Source organism: Salvia splendens, chromosome 9, assembly GCF_004379255.2.
Source record: "Salvia splendens isolate huo1 chromosome 9, SspV2, whole genome shotgun sequence".
Classification (NCBI taxonomy): Eukaryota; Viridiplantae; Streptophyta; class Magnoliopsida; order Lamiales; family Lamiaceae; genus Salvia; species Salvia splendens.
In genome coordinates, this window is record NC_056040.1 from 17,615,496 (window position 1) to 17,638,915 (window position 23,420).

Below are 23,420 nucleotides of genomic sequence, written 5' to 3' on the forward strand. Positions count from 1 at the left end.
AGAGATGGAATCACTATGGAAGAATCTGACACGGGAGCTAGTCAAAAGGCCTAAGGGGAGAAAGATTGTTACTTGCAAATGGATCTTCAAGAAGAAGGAAGGGACCACAGTAGATGAGGGTATTAGATACAAAGCTCGGCTAGTTGCAAGAGGGTTCACACAGAAGGAGGGGGTTGACTATATAATGAGATTTTTTCGCCAGTGGTCAGACACACTTCCATCAGAGTGTTACTAGCGATGGTTGCACATTATGATCTGGAGCTTGAGCAACTAGACGTGAAGACAGCTTTCCTACACGGATTACTTGAAGAAGATATCTACATGACTCAACCAGAGGGATTCGTGGTTCCTGGCAAGGAGGATTATGTTTGCAAGCTGAAGAAGTCCTTGTATGGACTAAAGCAGTCTCCGAGGCAATCGTATAAGAGATTTGACAGCTACATGGTCCAGCTGAGATATAGCAGGAGTCCGTATGATTGTTGTGTGTATCATAACAAAGCTGATGATGGTTCCGTGATCTATCTCGTTTTGTATGTAGATGATATGCTTATAGCTGCAAAGTCAAAGTCCGAAATTCAGAAGTTAAAAGCTCATCTCAGTGCTGAATTTGATATGAAGGATTTAGGTGCTGCAGAGAAAATCCTGGATATGGAGATTTCTAGGGATAGAGAAAAGAAGAAGCTTTCTTTGTCACAAAAGAGCTATATTGAGATGATTTTGTCAAGATTTGGCATTTCTACGTCAAAGGCTATTGATACTCCAAGTGCCATAAACATCCATCTGTCATCTGATCATGCACCGAAATCTGAAGCTGAGGAGGAGTACATGTCTCGAGTTCCATACTCTAATGCAGCAGGGAGTTTGATGTACGCTATGGTATGTACTAGACCAGACATAGCACAGGCTGTTAGTGTTGTCAGTAGGTTCATGGGACATCCGGGAAAGGAGCACTGGCAAGTCGTGAAGAGGATTTTTCGCTACTTGAGAGGTGCGTCTGATGTTGGTCTCATTTATGGAGGTGATACTCATTGTTCAGTGACCGGTTATTCTGATTCTGACTATGCTGCAGATGTCGATAGTAGAAGATCTGTGATCGGTTATGTTTTCACTCTTGGTGGTTCTGTTGTTAGTTGGAAAACAACTTTGCAGGATGCTATTACTTTGTCTACGACTGAAGCAGAGTATATGGCGTTGACAAAAGCTGCTAAAGAGGGAATATGGTTGAAAGGGCTAGTTGGTTATCTTGGTTTAAATCAAGATCAAAATGTTGTGTTCTGCGATAGTCAGAGTGCTATTTGTTTAGCCAAAGATCAAGTCCACCGTGAGAGGACTAAACATATTGATGTGAGGTATCATTTTCTGAATAATGAGGAAATAATTGAGGTGACGAAAGTTGACACTGTTGATAATCCTGCCGATATGTTCACAAAGCCGGTCCCGCAGAGCAAGTTTCAACATTGTTTGGACTTGCTTAATGTCATGAGCTGTTAGTTGCCCATGGAGGGCAAATTTGAGGCAAGGATGAAGAAGTTTGTTTGTTAGGTATTATGATGATGCATTTGGAAGGAGGATTCAAGTCAAGGTGGAGATTTGTTAGTATGCCTTGAATTTGTCTCCTAATTGGGATAGGATTATGTTTCCTAATTGGGATAGGCTCATTTTCCTAATTAGGATAAGATCTCATGTGTGCCTATTTATATGTGAGTAGAGCACATAATTCTGTGATCGTGATCTTATATCTGAAATCTGTAACTGCAGTCATAATACAATTTGTTCTCCATTCTTGCCCGTGGATGTAGCCAATTGACGAACCACGTAAATTCTGTGTCTCTTTACGTTCTTTCGTTTTTCGATTACACAATTGCTCTATTTTGTCACAACAATATCTGCAGCCTATTGATAGTATCTATACTTCGCAAAAATAAATAAATCTTTAAAAAATACTCCCTCAGTCCGCGAATAAAAGTCTAGTTTTTTTATTTTAGTCCGTAAATAGGAGTCCCAGTTTACTTTTAAGATCCCATCTTTCAGTAACTATTTCTACTCACATTTATTTAAAACTAATATATACATCCACTCACATTTAATTTAAAACTAATATATACAAGTGGGACAACTATTCCATTTCTTAAAACCCGTGACAAGACGGATTTCTTCATCCTTTACCAATAATCTATCAAAAATGGACATGGACGAAGTTTTCTAGACAGACCAATATAAAAAAAGAAGAATCTGAAAAAAAAACAAGAATCTAGTAAGGGCATCCACAGTGGTGCGAATGTCCCGCTGGATATCCCCGCGGACATCCCAAAAACACCTCATGTCACGTCATAAGAACTTCCCACTGCACTGCCACGTCATAAGGACATCCCACTGCACAGTGGCGAACATCCCCAGGGACATCCCAACGGACTTCCCACAATAATAAAAATTCACAAATTCACCAAATTAAACAATTTACGGAATTAAAATTTCGACACAAATACGGAGAAATTGCAACCACTTTATTTATAAAAAAACATACATAAGTACAAAAAAAACATACATAATTATTACAAAAAAAATTACATAGTTAAAAAAAACCTGCCGTCTCACTCCTCGGATTCCTCGCCGCCAGTACCCTCGTCGTCCCTTCCGGTAGTCTCCTCGTCGCCACTCTCCGCCATGTCTCCCAACCCCAAATCGTGCCGCATACTGTTGATGATATCCTTCAGCGACGACCTGTAATGGTGATCGGTCGATGTCCGCCATTCAACCATTGCACGTAATAGGGTTTCATGTTGCGCGACGCGGGAGAGTGAGGGGAGCTCAAGATCGTTTTGGGTAGGAGCTGCCGATTGGGCCTCGGCGGACCCGATGGCGCTTTAACTCGCCATCCGCGCCGCGGACTTTTGCCCCACCGGGAGACGGCGGCGAGCCGACGATGAAGGTGTCGGGAATTCTACCTCGACGGGGGGAGTTCGTGGGAACCAGCATTGCTACTGTACTCCCCGGAGGCACTGATCTTCGTCCGCTTCTGCCAGCCAGATTCAACACCCGCAGTAAACTTGGCCGAAGTCTGCACCACAAGATACACATCCCAATATTTGAATTCCCCGAAGCCCGCCGCAGGATCTTTGAACTGATGGTGAGACAGAAGCTTTGCATCCTCGGCAGACATGCCGCTGGTTGCCGAGCGGAGATTGTTTGTGTAAATGCCGGCGAATCGGCTGAGCTGCCTCTTCAGTCGCTCCCACTGTTTCTTGCATTGCTCTCCGTTGTGAGGCTTCCCTCTGGCGGTTTGAATTGGAGGTAGCTTTGGCTAATGCGCCACCACATCCTGTCGATATGCTGGTTAGCCTCGATATATGGATCCTCCACTATACTGATCCACACCTTCGCAAGCGCGATGCACTCCTGTGTGCTCCAGACGGTCCTCTTTTCCCGCTGGATCCCTCCCCCCCTCAGCGGCCCCCGCCTCACCATCGTACCCCGCCGCAGGCGAGGTAGTGCCCCGTCCCATGCCCCTCCCTCTCCCTGTCCTCCCCCTCCTCCCTGTTGCCGTTGGTGCGTCTGTGAGAGAATACCGGATCGGAGATAGCCCCAACTCCTCCATCGAGAAGGTCTCGATGCCAGTGAACCGAGTCTCGAGAGTACTCGGGGGTTGTCCGTCGACAGTAAATCCATATAGGGGCGATAGACATTGTCCACCGGTGATTGGGAGACCCCCTGCATACTCCCCCTGCAGCGACAGGCTAGCCTTGCATCATCCCCGACATTGGGGTCATTCCGGCACTCACCCCGGGCATTTGGGGCATCATCCCATATCAAGGCGGGTACATGTTGCAGTATCCGGATGTCATCCCGCCGTCATTTGGGGTTGGGGCATCATCCCGCCATTCCGGACATCGTGGCGGACATTGGGGTACTTCCGCCAACGGGAAAGATCGGTCCCTGTGACTCGCTCGTGGCGGGGGAATCACTATCGTGGTGCTCCATTTATCTTCGAAAGAAAAGTATTTAGAGAGAGATACTCGTTAATACAAGTGAGGCGAATGAAATGAAATTCAACGAGCCGTATTTATAGAATTTTCAAAAAAATAATAAAATAATCGGGACGTCCGCGCAGACGTCCGTGGGGTCAGCGCAATGGCGGAACTCCGGTGTCCGCAGCGGACGTCCGTATCTGCGTCACCTTTGCACAATGGCGGACGTCGAAGCACAAAAATAATTATACACAAAAACTCATTTAACGTCTTTGCTGACTGTGCGAGCATATCCTCCTACTCGGATTTCTCCAAATCGGCTTATATGCAATAACGGAAATTGGTGGAATGAATTGAACGGGGGAGATGCTCCATTGAGTTAACAACGTCGTTGACATCTCCAAGCGCAAATCAGATAGCAATTCATCACGATTGCTAATGCAGCAGTCAATGCTGATATTTCAATTTTACACTATAATTGAGTTTTTTTTTTCCATTGTTCGGTTATATTGATATTCGATTTTAGCGTGAGTAAGAGGACGATTAATACATGTTCAGTTTATTAAAGACTTGGAAGAAAACCTGAGCATTGTATAGTTGAGATGTGCAGAGATATCAAAGCCCTTGTGTTTAGATTAAAGTGTAGGAATCATGTGTAACCATGGACCATGGTACGCTGGCAAATTGTTGCCATCAAAATCATATTAAGCGCTATAATCAATTCATTTACATAAAAGAGGATTTGAGTTTTTAGTAGTTGTCGTTTCTCTGCATAAACAATACATCCCTCTTTATGTCTTTGCTTCAATAATGTCGGAAACTCCAATATGTTTGTCTTTACTAATAAAAAATGTAAATGTTCAAGACAATGTAGGATGAGCAGTTACCAAGTTGAGGTAAAAGATATACTGTACCACATTATTTAGGATTATCTAACATGATGTTTGTAGATGACTGGCTAATAGATTTTCTTAGGTATCTTCTGCTATTTATATCAAACTCAAAGCTATTTTTAAGTATATATCATATCAAAAAGTAATTTTATTCCAATTAATTATACTGAACTCAAATTTACACCATTTTTTAGTATGTCAGTACAAAATTTGTACAGTTGCTCAATATTAGGTGTTGTTCCATAGAAAATACAAATATGAGTTTGAGTTTGCAGTATGATTGGAGAAGTTTTCTACATAAAAAATGAGATTTGGTGTATGGTTAGAGATAGTCAGAGGCTCAGAGCAATGCAATTGGATAATATTGGAATGCACATATTTTATTAAACAAGGTCGTTTGATTATGAGAGGGAGCCTAGACAAGAGCAGAACTTTGCACACAACACTTGCTCGATGAATGTCTACACTTAGAGGTGCCCACGGTTCCGGAACCGCGCGGTTACGGCCTGTTCCGGTTTTGTAAATTGCCGAACCAGAACCGAACCGCGAGGGTGTTTCGCGGTTCCGGTTCGGTTCCAAAACCGCTGGTTTCGGTTTCGGTTCTGAACCAGCGGTTTTTCGGCGGTTTTTTTTTATGATTTTTCACAGTTTCGAACAGACGGTTTTTTTCGGTTCCGGCTTGGTTTCACGATTTTCCGATGGTTTTTGGCAGTTCCGGCACGGTTTCGGTTTGAAAATTTTTGAACCTTAACCAAACCACGGTTTAAAAATCGACGGTTTTGATTCGAGTAAATTCTCACAGTTTCGGTTGGGAACCGTAACCGGCGGTTACAGTTTCTGTTTTAACCACCGGTTCGATAAACCTTGGGCAGGTCTATCTACATTCTACACTAAAATGCAAATACTATAGAGATTCATAATTATACTCCATAAGTTTTGTCTCTATAGCTATTCTATTTCTCCCAAAGTAAACCATCAAAGTGCATATCGAGATGCAAATTACTTATTGAAGCAAATATTGTGAATATTTGTTTGGGTTGTGCCTATCGGGTCAATCTGGTTCAGTAATCGTGTTTGATCTGCATACAACAATGATTGTGCGCCTATCTGAGTGTTCCTCATAAGTATATTTATTTATAAATTTTATTTTTACAAGTACTCCTTTTGTCCCATTCAAAGTAATATTTATATTTTTTATATGAGATTTTATGGAGTATTGTTTAGTGTGTTAAGTGGATAAATATGATAGTTTGAGATATAATAATATAGAGAATGTGATATTTAGAAATGTTTCATTTTAATATGACTTCACATAAAAGAAAATGTGTCATTTTAAATAAGACAGACAGATAGTAGTTTTTTTAATGATGAATGAGTATTCAAGTATGTATACTAGAGTATTCTAACTAAATCGTGATCTAACGATGAATGAGTATTCAAGTATGCATACTAGAGTATTCTAACTAAATCGTGATCACAACTTGTGACTATGTGATACTGCGTGATTTTTGTGTCGAGCCAAGGTCGTAGAATTGTAGCCCTAAACATTTTTAGCCGACTCAATAATTACAAAAATCTCGACCTATTAAATATAGGTAGAAGTCAAATTTGAGAGTTGTAAAAATGATGAGTATTGTTGTCATTTAGACTCGTATAAACTTATACATCTATACAAATTTAACATTGACAAAAATATTTCTATTCATGCACAAATTTGAACTTTCTTTTATTCTCTTTCCAGGTGGAGTATTTAGCTTGGTTTAAAATTTACTGATTTTAGAGTAAAAAAAAGGTAAAGGAAAAGAGAGAGAACAAACGCATTATTGTTATGGTAAAGATAGAATCTAGAGAAGTAGCGGGCCCATACATTGAGCCCAGAAATAAGTAAAATTGATGAAAGTAAAATTTGTTGGGCCCATTTCATGTAATTAATGCAATCTGTGTTCCATAATTCCCAAAGTAGCATTTAATCTCTCATAATTAATCTATAAATGCATTAGAGCATCCACAATAAGAATCGGCTAGCCATACACCAGCCATAAACTCCTCCTGCCACATCATCAGGATAAACAACTGGACAAGCAATAGCCCAGCCATAGCCTAGTCACAATAAACAAAATTATAAAAAACAAATAATTAACAATCACACAAAATACGGAATTAAATTTACGACACAGATACGGGAAAATTCAATAATAATATTAAAATGTAAAAAAATACATTAATTAAAAAACACACTTCATTAAAATTAAAATAACATTACAACATCCTCATTAATGAGTTTGTCCCACATCGAAAGTGGAACATAAAACATTCAAGGGTGTCTCTATAAAAGAACAAAAAAATCACATTCTTTAGCAAAATGGATCTACATAATTCATGCGTGCTCTTATAAAAGCCAGATAATTGTACAAAACTCGATCTTTCCTAGATTGATAATAGTATCATTGAGCAAAAAACTAACAAGGTTAACACTTTTGGGGACAGCTATTTTGGTTCGTAGGTTTTAAAATGTTCCTCAAATCCTATAATTGAATCAAAATTTATCGAATCCAACAAGTGAATTGTAAGATTTGAAACAAAGCATGTTTTCAGAAACTAATGTATGAAAAAATATTGTAATTTACTTATCTTATCTAAACGGGTAATTAATTCAAAATTAAATCTATACAATTCAAGTAACAAGATGTTGTCCATTCATATAAAAAATGGCGTTTAATTTACTGTTTGAGCAATAAAAATGAAATTGAGTAATAGGAGGATTCATTTTCAAAATCTACAAGGCAAAATAGTCGTCGCTCTACCAACTTGATGCGTGTAAGCTCTACAAGAGATGCTTCTTTTTTCCGTTTTCCATTTTTATTTTTTAGCTAAACAAAACTATTTGTACCAACCATATTTTCGACAAATCTTGTCTATGCATAATTTTTATCGTATAAAATAGTACTCCGTACTTACTTATTTTATTTATAGAATAATTATCTGATGCTCGTAAAATCCCTGAAAAACAAATTTAGTATAGTTCTTATTCGCGTATCATACTCTATCTAATTTATTCGCATAAATAGAAATTGTTATTGTCTCAAATTTATTACACATCAACAAAAGTAACTAAGCCAAACGCACACGATAAGCCTCGGCGCGATATACACGGCGTCGGCACGTGCCATTTCCCGACCAAAGTCCTAGCACGCGTGACATGGTCCCCACAGTAAAAAAAAGAAGAAAGAAAAAGGAAAACCACACAGACAGATAGAGATAGAGATAGAGATAGAGATAGAGAGAAGAGAACAAATTTATACCTACACACATACATTCATACTAACTAAATAAAAAAAAAGAAAAAAAAAATTCACACAGTACACACAGTTGGGTTCGGTGGCAATGGCATTAATTTTATGTTTTCTTCTCTCTCCCTTGTTCTAATTTCTGTGAAAAAAAGGAATGAAAATTGCTCTGTTTGGAGCTCTCTGGTTTTGTGTATTTGCTTTTTCTTTTCCATTGATTCGAAAAGGCATCAAAGAACAAAACCCCTTCTCTCCTTTTTATTCCCTTGCTTTATTTTTCTTCTTTCTTCTCCCCTCAATCCATCTGCTCAAGAACCTTATCATGAACCTCAAGGTATATTCACATCTCTCCCTCTCCCTCTTTTCACCTTTACCTGCATCTTTCTTTATTTAAAGCATCCCTTTACTTATTTGACTGTAAAAACACAAACCCCATAAGAGAAATATATGTATGAGCTTTTCTTAGCTTCTAAGCGGCATTTCTGAATTTTTTCTCTTTCTTTCTTGTTTTGGTGGGTTTTTAATTTTAAGATCTGTGTTAAATGTTTTTATTTTATATTTATGAGTTGCAATTTAGAATGTTTTGAGGCATTCCACATTTATAGACAGTGTGCGTGTTTTGCATTTTTATTGCTGATCAACTACTGTTGCTTGATCTTGAGTTTCTCTCTTGTTTTTCCACAGGATTTAGGGACTTAGATCTGAAGCTTCGAGGTTATGTTTTGGGCTTTCCAAAATCTTCTTCACAAGGTTCTGTACTTATCTGACTTTTCAAAATATACTACTGATTTTGAGTTTGTTGTGTTTATTATCTGTTCGAATTGCTAGTTTGTATGTTCCCTAAGTGCTTACAATTTTATTGCTATTTGGGGATAGGAGGGTCTCACATTTATTTAAAAGTTCTAAACTGTGTATCTTCAGTTACATTCTTGCCTATTATTTTGTGAACCCACTTTTAAGTAGCTTGGTATGAAATCTTGATGAATCAATTCGGGTTTTGCTTTGTGTTTCTGCTAAGGCTTACTTTCTCCTTTGTGTCGTTTCGTTGTTTCCGCTTGTGTAGCACTCAATTCTTATTTTCTGTATCCCTGTCTTTTCTTGCTTTTGTTCCACAGATTTGAAGCACTCAGAGAAGCATTACTTCGAGTTTTAGGCCTTGCACGATTTTTCTCTATCAGGTTTTGATTGAAAAGTAGAAGCATATGCGACTATTCGTACTTATAATTATAGTCTTGCTCTCTTTCTGTTTGTAGATCATGTTAGTTTTACAACTTATTTGTAATTTATGCTAAGTCAATCTGGTTTTCCTAGATGGTTTTAATTTAGTATTTGTGACCTATTCATATATTATTACAGGTGTAAAGGAGGTTGAGAAAAATGCAGAGGCCACCAATGGAAGATTTCTCGTTGAAGGAAACCAAACCCCACCTTGGTGGGGGGAAGGTGACTGGAGATAAGCTGACAAGCACCTATGACCTTGTTGAGCAAATGCAGTACCTCTATGTACGTGTCGTGAAGGCAAAAGATTTACCTGGAAAGGATGTTTCCGGAAGTTGTGACCCGTATGTTGAGGTTAGGCTTGGAAACTACAAGGGCACAACTCGCCATTTCGAGAAGAAGTCGAATCCTGAGTGGAATCAGGTGTTTGCCTTCTCAAAGGAGCGGATCCAGGCCTCTGCCCTCGAGGTTTCTGTGAAAGATAAGGATGTTGTGAAGGATGACTTTATTGGCCGGGTTGTGTTTGATCTGAATGAGATCCCGAAAAGAGTTCCTCCCGACAGTCCCCTGGCCCCGCAGTGGTATAGGTTGGAGGACAGGAAGAGTGAGAAGGCGAAGGGCGAGCTCATGCTGGCTGTCTGGATGGGCACACAAGCTGACGAGGCATTCCCAGAGGCGTGGCACTCGGATGCTGCGACGGTCAGTGGTGCTGACGGTCTTGCAAATATCAGGTCGAAGGTCTATCTCTCGCCTAAGCTTTGGTACCTGAGAGTAAACGTGATTGAAGCTCAGGACTTGCAGCCCAGCGACAAAGGTCGTTTTCCTGAGGTTTACGTGAAGGCCATTCTAGGGAACCAAGCACTGAGAACACGAGTTTCGATGAGCAAAAGTATCAATCCTCTGTGGAATGAGGATTTGATGTTCGTGGCTGCGGAGCCTTTTGAGGAGCCACTGATTTTGAGTGTGGAAGACCGTGTTGCTCCCAACAAAGACGAGGTTTTGGGACGATGTGGTATCCCATTGCAGTATGTGGACAGGAGGTTGGATCACAAGCCTGTGAATACGAGGTGGTTTAATCTGGAGAAACATATAATAGTCGAAGGTGAAAAGAAGAAGGACATGAAGTTTGCCAGCAAGATTAATATGAGAATTTGTCTCGAAGGCGGTTATCACGTCTTGGACGAGTCCACTCACTACAGCAGCGATCTTAGGCCGACTGCTAAAGTGCTATGGAAGTCGAGCATTGGTGTTCTCGAGTTGGGGATTTTGAACGCGCATGGGCTTTCTCCTATGAAAACAAAGGATGGAAGGGCGACGACTGATGCTTATTGTGTTGCCAAATACGGACAGAAGTGGGTCAGGACTAGGACAATTATCGACAGTTTTTCTCCAAAGTGGAACGAGCAGTACACGTGGGAGGTCTACGATCCTTGCACTGTTGTAACCATTGGTGTGTTCGACAATTGTCATTTGCAAGGAGGAGATAAAGGCGGTAGGGATTCTAGAATCGGGAAGGTCAGGATTCGCCTTTCTACTTTGGAAACGGATCGTGTGTACACTCATTCGTATCCTCTTCTCGTCTTGCATCCATCGGGGGTGAAGAAGATGGGCGAAATCCATTTAGCTGTGCGGTTCACTTGCTCATCTTTGGTGAACATGATGCATCTGTACTCGCAGCCGCTGCTGCCTAAAATGCACTATATTCACCCATTAACCATCAGTCAGCTCGACAGCTTGAGGCACCAGGCGACTCAGATCGTCTCGATAAGGCTGAGTCGGGCCGAGCCGCCTCTCAGGAAGGAGGTGGTCGAGTATATGCTCGACGTTGGCTCACACATGTGGAGCATGAGGCGGAGCAAGGCTAACTTCTTCCGGATCATGGGTGTGATGAGCGGGCTGATCGCTGTCGGGAAATGGTTCGATCAGATCTGCAACTGGAAGAACCCGATCACCACTGTACTCATCCACATCTTGTTTCTGATCCTCGTCATGTATCCGGAGCTGATCTTGCCGACGGTCTTTCTCTACCTGTTCTTGATCGGCGTGTGGTACTACCGGTGGAGGCCGAGGCACCCGCCCCACATGGACACTCGCCTCTCCTGCGCCGACAACGCCCACCCCGACGAGCTCGACGAGGAGTTCGATACGTTCCCGACCTCCCGACCTGCAGACATTGTCCGGATGAGATACGACCGTCTGCGGAGCATCGCAGGGCGGATCCAGACAGTTGTCGGTGACTTGGCAACGCAAGGCGAGAGGCTGCAGAACCTACTCAGCTGGCGGGACCCTCGGGCGACAGCCTTGTTCGTCATCTTTTGCTTAATCTCGGCCGTTGTCCTCTATGTCACCCCGTTCCAAGTCGTGGCCCTCCTCGGCGGATTCTATGTCTTGAGACATCCGAGGTTCCGGTACAAGCTCCCTTCTGTGCCCATAAACTTCTTCCGGAGGCTGCCGGCGAGAACTGACTGCATGTTGTGAGCAGCTCAGGTTTTTGGAGGCCGTTTCCGGGCCATCGCTGGCCGGCATAGAATTTGCCGACGAGGAAGCTTGGGCGTTGTTATGTAAGTTATATCTGATGAAAAACTTCAATATTTTGTGGAATTTTAGGTTTATTTATTTTTGAGACAGATCCATGCTAATATCTACTACTTCCTAGCTTGTTATTTCATTCAATCTGTTCTTGAACCGTAAGTATCCTTCATCTTTATATATTAATTTGGAGTGAGATAAATGTCACATTTTGATCCTATTTTCTATCTCCATTTTGTTCAAATTTTGTAACACGAAGGTTATTGTTAGTTTGTTTTTAATTTATTTTAAAATTTTCAATTTATTTTAAAATATTAGTAATAAATTAAAATCAAAATAATAATAAACATTATTTTGTCTATTAATTATCTCGTGTTTTGATTTTGCTTTCTGTATTTAAATTTAGTTCTGTATTATCAAACATTGGCCTACCGCCTACTGTATAAGGTTTAACTTTAACATATAAGCGGGCATTACATTGTTTATTTATTTTTGAGTAAAATGGGCATTAATTTAGTGGTAAGAATAAGGAGAGTGGAGACACAAAAACATGTTTCTTTGAACATTCCTTAAAAAACAAATAAAATAATACTCCAGTGGGTGTGGTGTTCCTTAATTAATGATATATTTTTGGTCACATTTTGATAAAATCATAAAATAATATTGAGTTAGAATAAGTGGACAAAATATGAAAATTGTAATTGAAAAGTAAAAGTAAAAGTTACTCCTTTAGGCTTTTTTAACTTGGTGGGCATTGAATCATAGAAAGCGTCAGAGAAATTGGTCCAAATAATGTGCTGCAATCTGACAAAATTTATAAAGTTTGGATGTTCTTTATTTGACTGTGAATAAGTAGTAAAAGTTTCACATTAGTATAGAAGGTGTAAATATTTCTTGTTAAACAGCTGTAGACCAAAGCTTCAAAATCTTGTACCAACATATGCTAATGTAAATTTTCATTTGGACCTCGAACAAAAGTAAAATAAGAATGCAAGTCTAATAGGATTGGAGTGGACACATTATATTGTGCATAAGGTGTACTACACAGTATACTATCTGATCGAGTGGGAAGAAGAGCTGAAGGCACCGCGATAGAGAAGCCCGGTGGGACTGGGGAGGTACGAGGAGGTACGAGCACACGACGACGACGATGCACAACAAGATGTGGACTAGGATAGTGGTTGGTGATTGGATTCTTCCCCAATTTTGATGCTCTAATTTTAGTTCAGTATTGCCCAATTAAATGGTCCAGTCGATAACGAATTTCTTCCGATTGTATAATCTACTTTTATGACTTGACTTTTAATTTATCTTTTCACTAATGATTAACTATAAAATTTAACTTTATTTCATTCAACATGTTAGCTTGAATATTTTTCCATCAACCAAAAACCGCCATTCTCCATATACAGAAATTACTAGTTATTAGGAACCAGGAAAATGGTTATGGGCCCCACCAGAAATATATACGCAAGTACTAAGATTTTTTATTCGATATAAGTATAAAATTCTAGCCCATTTTAGGTGGGCCTCAACATATATGGCCATTGCTTTCGAATCAAAACATTTATTTTTGCAGAATTAACCATAAAACAAATAAATACTCTGGCATTTTTTCAATTTATACATCAATTTAGTGCATTCACAATTCTTTGGGAGTTGAGAACATTCATAGATCAATAGTGTTCGGGTATATTGTTAAGATCGTCGACTGCAACATTAGTTTGATATTGTCCGCTTTGGGTTAAGCCTGTACGGATTTGTTTTTGGGTCACTCCCAAAAGGCCTCAAACTAATTGGGGTTGGACAGGTATTATATGCACCTTCCAACTTCCCTCACTCATCCGATGTGGGATAGGTTTATAACCCAACAAACCTCCCCTCAAACCAAGACCACATCGGGAACGCAGTCGACACAAACATGGGTCGTTCCAACCCTGGCCCCTGGGTCATCCTGGGCCCGACTCTAACCCGAGTCCTTCAGGGCCCGACCCTAACCGGGGCTCATCCAGGCACAACCCATAGCCACCTGGGTCTGATACCACTTGTTAAGATCGTCGACTGCAACATTAGTTTGATATTGTCCGCTTTGGGTCAAGCCCGCACGGATTTGTTTTTAGGTCACTCCCAAAAGGCCTCAAACTAATTGGAGTTGGACAGGAATTATATACACCTTCCAACTTCCCTCAGTCATCCGATGTGGGATAGGATTGTAACCCAATATATATCTAAATCAAGGTTCCAAATTCTTGAAGAAATTAAATGTCCATTATATTAAGATCTACACACTTTTCCCAATTTTCTACCTCTTTATGAAGAAACAAATAGTTCAACTTATAAAAATGTGCAATTAAAGTACAAAATAATTGATTCCACACATTGTTCATTTTATACAAACATGAATCACTTACACTGTATGACTTGTTCTGGCATTTTATACAAACATGAATTAGAACTTAGAAGGATTAATGCATGAAATGAAATAAATGGAAAATAGAAGACCTTATGTTCGAATTTGAAAGAAACGGATTTCGGATTTCAGTGCTGGAAAATAAGTATCTAATTTATTTATTTATCTATACATATATAAAAGGGGAGTTTTGGGAATATTTACAAAACTGCCAATCTTAAATTTGGTAGTATTAAAGTTTATATAAAACTGATTTTTGTTAATTGACCTATATTGTAAATATTAATCGGCTATTTCTTTAGACTTTGCCTTCCCATGCATTTAATCATTTGACTCCTCACATTGAATGTCATAAATAGTGCAAAATATGGAGAGTCAAAATGGAAATGGACTGAATTATTACAAATATTAATCACACGGTACAACCCTTCCATTCTTAAATAAAAAATACTCACACTACATTAATCAGCTCAACAAATGCTTATAATGCCCACCATCCGTGTACTTTTCTTATTGATGAATAAGAGAATAAGAAGGGCCTGAGCATTTGTATAGACTTTTCGTTAAATACATTCATATCGACAATGAAGCGCATCTCAGTTGGTAAGACGCTTCCCCTCTAACCAATATGTCGGGGGTTCGAGCCATCATGGGTGGATGGGAACCATCGTTGATCCTCTTAAAAAAACATTAAATACATTCATATCATCATCCAACCAATATACGCACATTCTTACCTAAAAAATTGACGGCGAATATACGAGAAGATGAAGGAGTTAGGGTAGAAGAGAATCATGAATTACATGAAATTGCAGATGAAGATGGATGGGCTCACAACGTGAAGAAGATGGAGGCTATCATTTTTAACTTAATCAGTCTATTAAACAGAATTAGGTTAGTTTGATGGTTAACTTAATGTTGGTTTTAATATAAATTAGCTCATTTTACTTTAATTTCAATAAGTGTACATTTATTTTAATCATTTATTTAATTATAGAGTTTAGACAATTATTTCTATAATATATGCAATCCATATATAAAGCCGCATAAAAACAACATAAATTTTCAATTTCGCAATTCAAATTCAGGTAGTGAGATTTTCTTGGGAGGACTAATCATCGCGTAATTAAGGTTAATGCTAAGGATCTGCTGAGAGAATTTTCGCTGAAAGTTTGGATTTCCATAATTTTTTATTTTATACAAAATGTAGTATGTTGAGATGTTTTAATTTAGATTGATTCTAATATTTCTTTAATTATTCTGATATTAAATTAATGTTGTAATAGTTAATTGGATTGGTATTTTGTAGAAGAAGTGAGTGGATCTGTTTTATCAATAAAGAATTTTAATGATGCTCGTTTAATTCTATGGGTAATGTAGTGTATGAAGAAGTTTTCTAAAATATATGGTTGGGGTTCCTCTTTTGTTCAATTCTTTATTATGATAGATTTTTAGCTCCTGTGATTTAACATTGGAACATTATAGTTTGTGATTAATTGTGTCATATTTATTCCTATTGTAGTACATTTTTTGTTTATAATTTTTCTATATTGATATTGTTTCTAAGTTAATTTAATTAATTTATAATGTTAATCAATGTTATGACAATATCTTAGTCCGTGCATAGCACGAGCGTAATGCTAGTTTCTATAAAAGTGTGAGAGATTTCGAGTAGACATTTATATTTGGTCATTAAAATGATGCATTAAGTTCATTTTATGTTGTCTTATTAAGGTATTACACTTAATTCAGTTTTTTTTTTACAATTTTCTCACTTTATATATAAAGGTCCAAACAAGAATCTCACTTTATATATAAAGGTCCAAACAAGAATCTCTGCTGACTGTCATTTTTACATCCTTATCTCTATCGAATCTTTATTAAAACAGATTTATTCATTTATTAAATTATTTTAAATTTTCTTTGTTGTTATTTTTGTAATGTATTTTATTTTCTACAACTATTATGTACAAAAAATTTCATGTTTGATGAAGTATTTCTTTAATTAACCTATTTAAAAAATGATTCATTATAATAATATTAAATACATACATTTCTGTAGTTATTCATATCATTTAATTATTTCTATCTCATTATTCTTCTCCCTCGCAATTTTCGGTAACACCGGTATTAAAAATACCCTAGAATTGGAACCCTCCAACGTTAAAATCTTGCGTCCGCCATTGTGCATAGTATGTGCAGTGTGTGTATGTGCAATGTGTATAATGTGTGCAATATGTGTGTAGTGTCAATTCTTTTTTTTCAATTATTAAAACTTCTAAAGTTTTAGTTTTATTATAAAATCTAAAAATTGAGATGATATTGAATTTATATATAATACTCCATTCGTTCCGCGGTAGTAGAGTTATTTCTTTTTGGCACAGAGATTAAAAAAGAGATGTATAGTGTATAGTGCATCATGCGCCAAGCCCGATCAAAGACCTACACCGGCCGAGGACGAGGTCTATGAACAACAAGATGCAAGACGTCTTGAGCATGTTCATACAACGAATAAGCCTTGAGGATGAAGCCCGGATTATTGACCCTTGAGAAAGGATTTATGGGCTTCAACACTCGACCCACAAAGCGGAAGAGGCGATCACTCGTGGGTTTGACTTGAAGAAACATAGGAGGCCATATTTTCAAGATGTAATTATCACTAATCTTTGACTTGGAAATACGATGAAAAAGTTCACCCAACAAGGTTCTTCTATATCTTCATTTGAATACGAGTAATAAAATAATGCTAACAGTCATATTTTAAGTTAACATATATACTAGACCGAGTTAATTGTTATTTTTATCCCATATCGAATCTTATTAGACGCCTGGGAAATGCTTACCAGTTATCTATTTATGATAAAATGCATTTATTAATAATTGCCTCTTGCATGATATACACGCATTATCAGACTTTAATTTATAAATTAAGTTGGGCGAGTCAAATAATACTCCTTTTTAACTCTAGTCAGGAATCTTAGTAGAATTCTTAATGAAAGGATGCCAACAAATAAAATAAAATAAAATAAAACAAATCCACCACCCCCTTCAAAATATTACTCCATTCGTCCTATAAAAATTAACTAGTTTTGTCATTTTGGTTCGTGTCTTAAAATTAGACTAGTTCTAATAAAAAAATTTTGAACAACTAAATGCTATTTATAATGTATATTCCACAATCTACTAATATTATTTTTTTTATCACATTTATCTTAATTTTTCTTATTTTACTATTTGCAAATTAAAACCCTTGTCATTTTAAATTGTACTAATTTTATGAGACAGATCGAGTAATGTAGTATCTAAAAGAAAAAAACACTTATACACAAATACACATTGCTATTCATTGCCTCTAAACATTAAAACCAAACAATAACAGCATTTCAAGTACATACTAGTATTAATTAAGTGGCAACCATGTAAATATATAAATACTTTGCACATAAATGCTTTTTCTCTTTTATTCTTTCCATATTTTATTTGTTATAAATATACTATCATCTAACATAAAAAATTTCCTTATATTCAACGTTACTATTCACACGCACGCGGTACATGCACGCGCACACACACACACACACACACACACACACACACACACTACACACTAAAACACACATTGTACCTTTACCCACACTTTGAATTATAATTCAATTCCTTTGTTTAACGAACAATGACTTTGGAATTGATTTATCCATAATATTTCAATTCCAATTCCAATTCTGTTACCGAACATACCCTTTATAAAATTCTTAATAATTGGGGATTACTAAAATATATCCTCAACTAATATTTGTTTCCATTTTATTTGCTATGATTTATATTTTAAATTAAAATGTACTAGACCGAGTTAAATGTTTTCTTTATCCCATATTGAATCTTACTGAGAAATGCTTACATGTTATATATTTATGGTAAATGCATCTATTATTAATTAAGTCTTTTGCGTGATATACACACGTAAATGCCTTTTCTCTTTTATAGTATATCTTATCCATATAGACATAGTCAACATTCATGTATGATGAGTTGTGTACTAAAAACTCGTCAATTGTTATTCTTGTTATTATTTTTGTATAACTTTAATTAGTTAAAGTGAAAAATGATTGATTTAATTACAAGGTGATAGGCAGCAAACCCTTCACCAGCTACAGCCGCATCTTACGATCCGCCAAGTCGCGCAGTATTTTCTGGTCATCGGTGAGTACTTCCACCGCCTCCGCCCCCTCAGTAACCTCTGGCTTAACCGCACCCTCCATGACTAAAGGTGGCAACGGAGAAATGCTTTATGCTGGAAAATCCAAGTTTAGTTAAAGACATGAATAAAAACATTTGATACTGTATAATTTGCTTTGAAATTTTTTTATAGTGTGTTGTGTGTATAGTGTGTACAATGTGCGTATAGTATGTGCAGTGTAAGTATAGTGTGTGTAAAGTATGTTGTTTGTGTAAATTGTGTGTAGTGTGTAGTGTGTGTGCATGTGTAATATGTGTAGTGCGTGCCATGTGTATAGTGTGTGCAAAGTGTGTGTTGAGTGAATTCTTTTTTTCAACTATTACAAATTCTAAAATTTTAGTTTTATTATAAAATCTAAAAATTGAGATGATATTGAATTTAAATATAATACTCTCTTCGTTGCACCGTAGTAGAGTCATTTATTTTTGACACATATATTAAAAATGAGACGTATAGTGTTCCATTTTTGCTATATGGAATTTTTATTGGGTGGAAATGCGAATGCGGGAGAGCAAGGCCTTCCCAACATAACTATGAGTACAATTTTTTCTTAGTTGGATAAATTAAGGATGAGAAAATTTATCCCAACCCATGTGCGCGGTCGGTAAATTGCGGTTGCGTGAGAAAAGTCACACAGGGCGTGATACTCGAGGGTGTTGCATTAATTAATGAATTAATAATGAATTGATTCCGCGTATTTTTTAGGTGCGACACTATTTGATATGGAGTATGCGCAATGGTTGGAGGAGCATTACCGCCTGACGGTGGAGTTGAGGGGTGCGGTCAACAAGTACCGGCATGAGAACGAGATGTGTGTCGCCATCTGCAATTGGTTGACCATTGCCAACTGGTTGACATAACTATGTAAATATACTTTATGCACTTTTTCTCTTTTATCTTTTCCATATTTGATTTGTTATAAATATATCTTCTAACATAAAAATTCCTTATAGTCAACATTACTATTCACACGCACACGCACGCACGCACACTTCACCTTCACACACGCACTACACACTTCACCTTCACACACACACACACACACACACACTTCACCTTCACACACGCACTACACAAACACTGTTACACACACTTTGAATTATAATTCAACTCCTTTGTTAAACGAACAATGGATTTGGAATTGAATTATAGAATTTCAATTTCAATTCCATGTACAGAACGGAACCTGTATAATATATCCTCAACTAATATTTTTTTCCATTTTATTTGCTACAACCCCTCTCTTACTTGTGTGTGTGTGTATCTCTCTCACTCATAACAAGAACTAAATATCTGTGGGCAAGACAAGTTTGATTGGGCCACAAATCTGTGTTAATAAATGATTTTATTGTTTGAATGATATATTAGGTCTTATATAGTACGGCTCATTGGATTCTCTCATTTTTGTAACATCAATTATTGGGCACTTTGAATTTTAGACCTTTTGATCTTGTGCGAGACTCCATTAGATATCCAAAATATCTCGTTTGTGATTACCTTTAAATTGAGACGTTTCGAAAACAATGAGGATAAATCATATTTACTCGAGTTTTTGTGGTAGAGATATACTCAAACACAGACACAATTGATTTATTGCAAGATATCTCATATAACTATAGATGAGGTACAATATTTCAGGCTATAGAAAACCGGTTTACAAGTTGAGAAAATGGAGCTCGAAAGCAGCACAAAAAGACGAAGATCGAATCAGATAGGCTGCTCGCGAGCTACTCACCTCGAGCTAACAATGGTGCTCGTCTATCTACAAAGACCATTTCAGTCATCAACCACTCTCTCACATGGCCAATACACACACATATCCACTTATTTACTACTATCATAAACACAAATGAATAAACATTTTTGAACAATTTAACAATTATATTCAGTTCATCGTCAAGGTATTTTCCTTTTACAATACAAATTAGAGACAGAAGAAAAAGCAACCCTCGAGTTGAAATTACAAATATCGTGAGTTAGAGTCGAAGACTTAAGAATTACAACATATTTGGTCACAATGTCACGAAGGAGGTTCCTTCCACTGCAGTCTATTAAGTCGATGGCTCTACGGAATTCCCCATTGTGAAGACGAGACGTGGCCACTGTTAGTTGGTTGTAGTTTATTTTAGAATTTTCAGTGACACACAGAAAATATTAATGAATTAAAAATAAATTAATAATGAACATTATTTTGTCTGTTAATTATCTTTTGTGTTTTGAATTTGCATTTTGTATTTAAAATTCGTTCTGTAATAATCAAACATTGGCCGACTGTAAAATTAGTTAAATATTACCTTGTTTATTTATTTTTGAGTAAAATGGTCATTAATTTAGTGGTAAGAATAAACAGAGTGGGTAGTACGAAAACATGTTTCTTTGAACATTCCTTAAACAACAAGTATAATATTAATAATAAAAACCCAATTTCCCTTGCAATGGAGGACTAATGTGTTCCCTAATTAATTTCTCATATGGAAGTCAGAACAAAATTAAAATAAGAATGCAAGTCTAATAGTTAACATCTTATGCATCTTACAGGAAAAAAAAAGAGTTCAAATATCTTAAAAATGAAATGATATATATATATATATATATATATATATATATATATATATATATATATATATATATATATATATGGGAGCGTTATTCTTCTTTTCACATCTTAGATCCTTTTTCCTTCTTAATATTACGCGTTAGATCTAAGGCATCAACGGATCAGATTGATTCTATAAAACTGGTTCCGTGTTGCATTATAGAAGGTGGTTGTATGCATTACAGGGTTATTATTGACATTTGACGGAAAAGTAACTGCCACATTTTGGTATCTGCGAATAATGCACCACATGGTCACGAGTAATGCATATAATTGACTATATAATGCACAATATGTGAACTGCAATGCATACGAATAAGATGTACCATGTTATGATGTTTGGACACACGTTTCTTGTTTCCCCTAAGGGTTTAATAAGCTTAGGGGCTAGGGTATAGTACGTAGACACGTATGTAATCTTCACATGGTAACGAGAAATGGATATAATTGACTATATAATGCACAATTTGTGAACTGCAATGCATACGAACAAGATGTGATGTGTTATGATGTTTGACACACGTTTCTTGTTTCCCCAAAGGGTTTAATAAGCTTAGGGGCTAGGGTATAGTACGTACGCATTAATAACAAATTATAAAACGATACGAATAATTCACCAAATTGTCACGAGTAATGGATGTTATTAACTATATAATGCACAATATGTGAACTGCAATGCATACGAATAAGATGTACCATGTTATGATGTTTGACACACGTTTCTTGTTTCCCTAAGGGTTTAATAAGCTTAGGGGCTAGGGTATAGTACGTAGACATTACTAACAAATTGTTGTTATTGGAATATACGTATGTGCATAATTTGGTTTAGGTAGTACATTATGTAGCTGTTAATTGTCATTATCTCAGTATATTATGCATTATTAGAGGTATTGTGTATATGGGTTAATCAACGGATTGAAGATTACATACGTGCATTTAGTAATGTCTACGTACTATACCCTAGCCCCTAAGCTTATTAAACCCTTAGGGAAAACAAGAAACGTGTGTCAAACATCATAACATGGTACATCTTATTCGTATGCATTGCAGTTCACATATTGTGCATTATATAGTTAATAACATCCATTACTCGTGACAATTTGGTGAATTATTCGTATCGTTTTATAATTTGTTATTAATGCGTACGTACTATACCCTAGCCCCTAAGCTTATTAAACCCTTAGGGGAAACAAGAAATGTGTGTCAAACATAATAACACAGCACATCTTGTTCGTATGCATTGCAGTTCACAAATTGTGCATTATATAGTCAATTATATGCATTACTCGTTACCATGTGAAGATTACATACATGTCTACGTACTATACCCTAGCCCCTAAGCTTATTAAACCCTTAGGGGAAACAAGAAACGTGTGTCAAACATCATAACACAACACATCTTGTTCGTATGCATTGTAGTTCACATATTGTGCATTATATAGGCAATTATATGCATTACTCGTGACCATGTGGTGCATTATTCGTAGCGGTTTCCAGCCATTATTAGATTACTATTGTACCCTCATAATGCACAAAATAGGACAAATAATGCAACACGTGATTAATTACCCAATGTTGATCTGGACCGTCCATTTCTCTAATCTAATGGCTGATATTAAGAAGGAAAAAGGAGGAAATATAGGAAAAGGAAATGAATACATCCCTATATATATATATATATATATATATATATATATATATAGGATTGTGATCAAGATAGAACCATTCTTAAACGTAGAACCATTCTTAAACGTATATATATATATATATATATATATATATATATATATATATATATATATATATATAGAGTCCCATTATTCACAAATCCACTCTTAAAGACCGAACCACCGAACCATACCAAATTAGGGTTTTTTGATCTAGTTTTTTATGGATGAGAGGCACAAATTTATAATTTATTTTCACCTTCATCACGAGCCTATTTTAATTCATCCGAAGGTAAATAAGTCATACAAACATGTTACAAAGATTTAAATTCATTCCAGTAGGTTTTTACTTCATTCCAATAGGTTTTTACTTCATTCCAGTAGGATTATTACTTCATTCCAGTACGTAAATGCGGTTTCGCCGTCGCGTGTCGGTCTTTCTATCTACAATATCTATCACAACCGCCACAACGCTGGTATGATGTAATAAACACATGGAATGATGCAATAAATTATTGGAATGAAGTATGTGAAGTCCTACTGGAATGAAGTAAAAACCTTATCCAATGAAGTAATAACGTTTCTGAATGAAGTAATAAACGCACTTGAATAAATTGC

General features: G+C 36.9%; 1 protein-coding gene across 3 annotated transcripts; it reads left to right on the top strand.

The window, feature by feature from the left end:
• Window positions 1-8,178: 8,178 nt before the first annotated feature.
• LOC121748010 (FT-interacting protein 3-like) lies at window positions 8,179-12,112 on the top strand. Of its 3 annotated transcripts, none has more exons than XM_042142212.1 (4): window positions 8,179-8,479; window positions 8,830-8,895; window positions 9,261-9,323; window positions 9,502-12,112. In XM_042142212.1, exon 4 carries the CDS (start codon window positions 9,523-9,525, stop codon window positions 11,839-11,841), a length of 2,319 nt encoding a protein of 772 aa, XP_041998146.1. In that variant the 5' UTR covers window positions 8,179-8,479; window positions 8,830-8,895; window positions 9,261-9,323; window positions 9,502-9,522; the 3' UTR covers window positions 11,842-12,112. The 3 variants fall into 3 exon arrangements, with proteins under 3 accessions (XP_041998146.1, XP_041998148.1, XP_041998147.1); XM_042142213.1 differs by lacking the exon at window positions 8,179-8,479 and adding an exon at window positions 8,612-8,657; XM_042142214.1 differs by lacking the exon at window positions 9,261-9,323.
• Window positions 12,113-23,420: the final 11,308 nt, after the last annotated feature.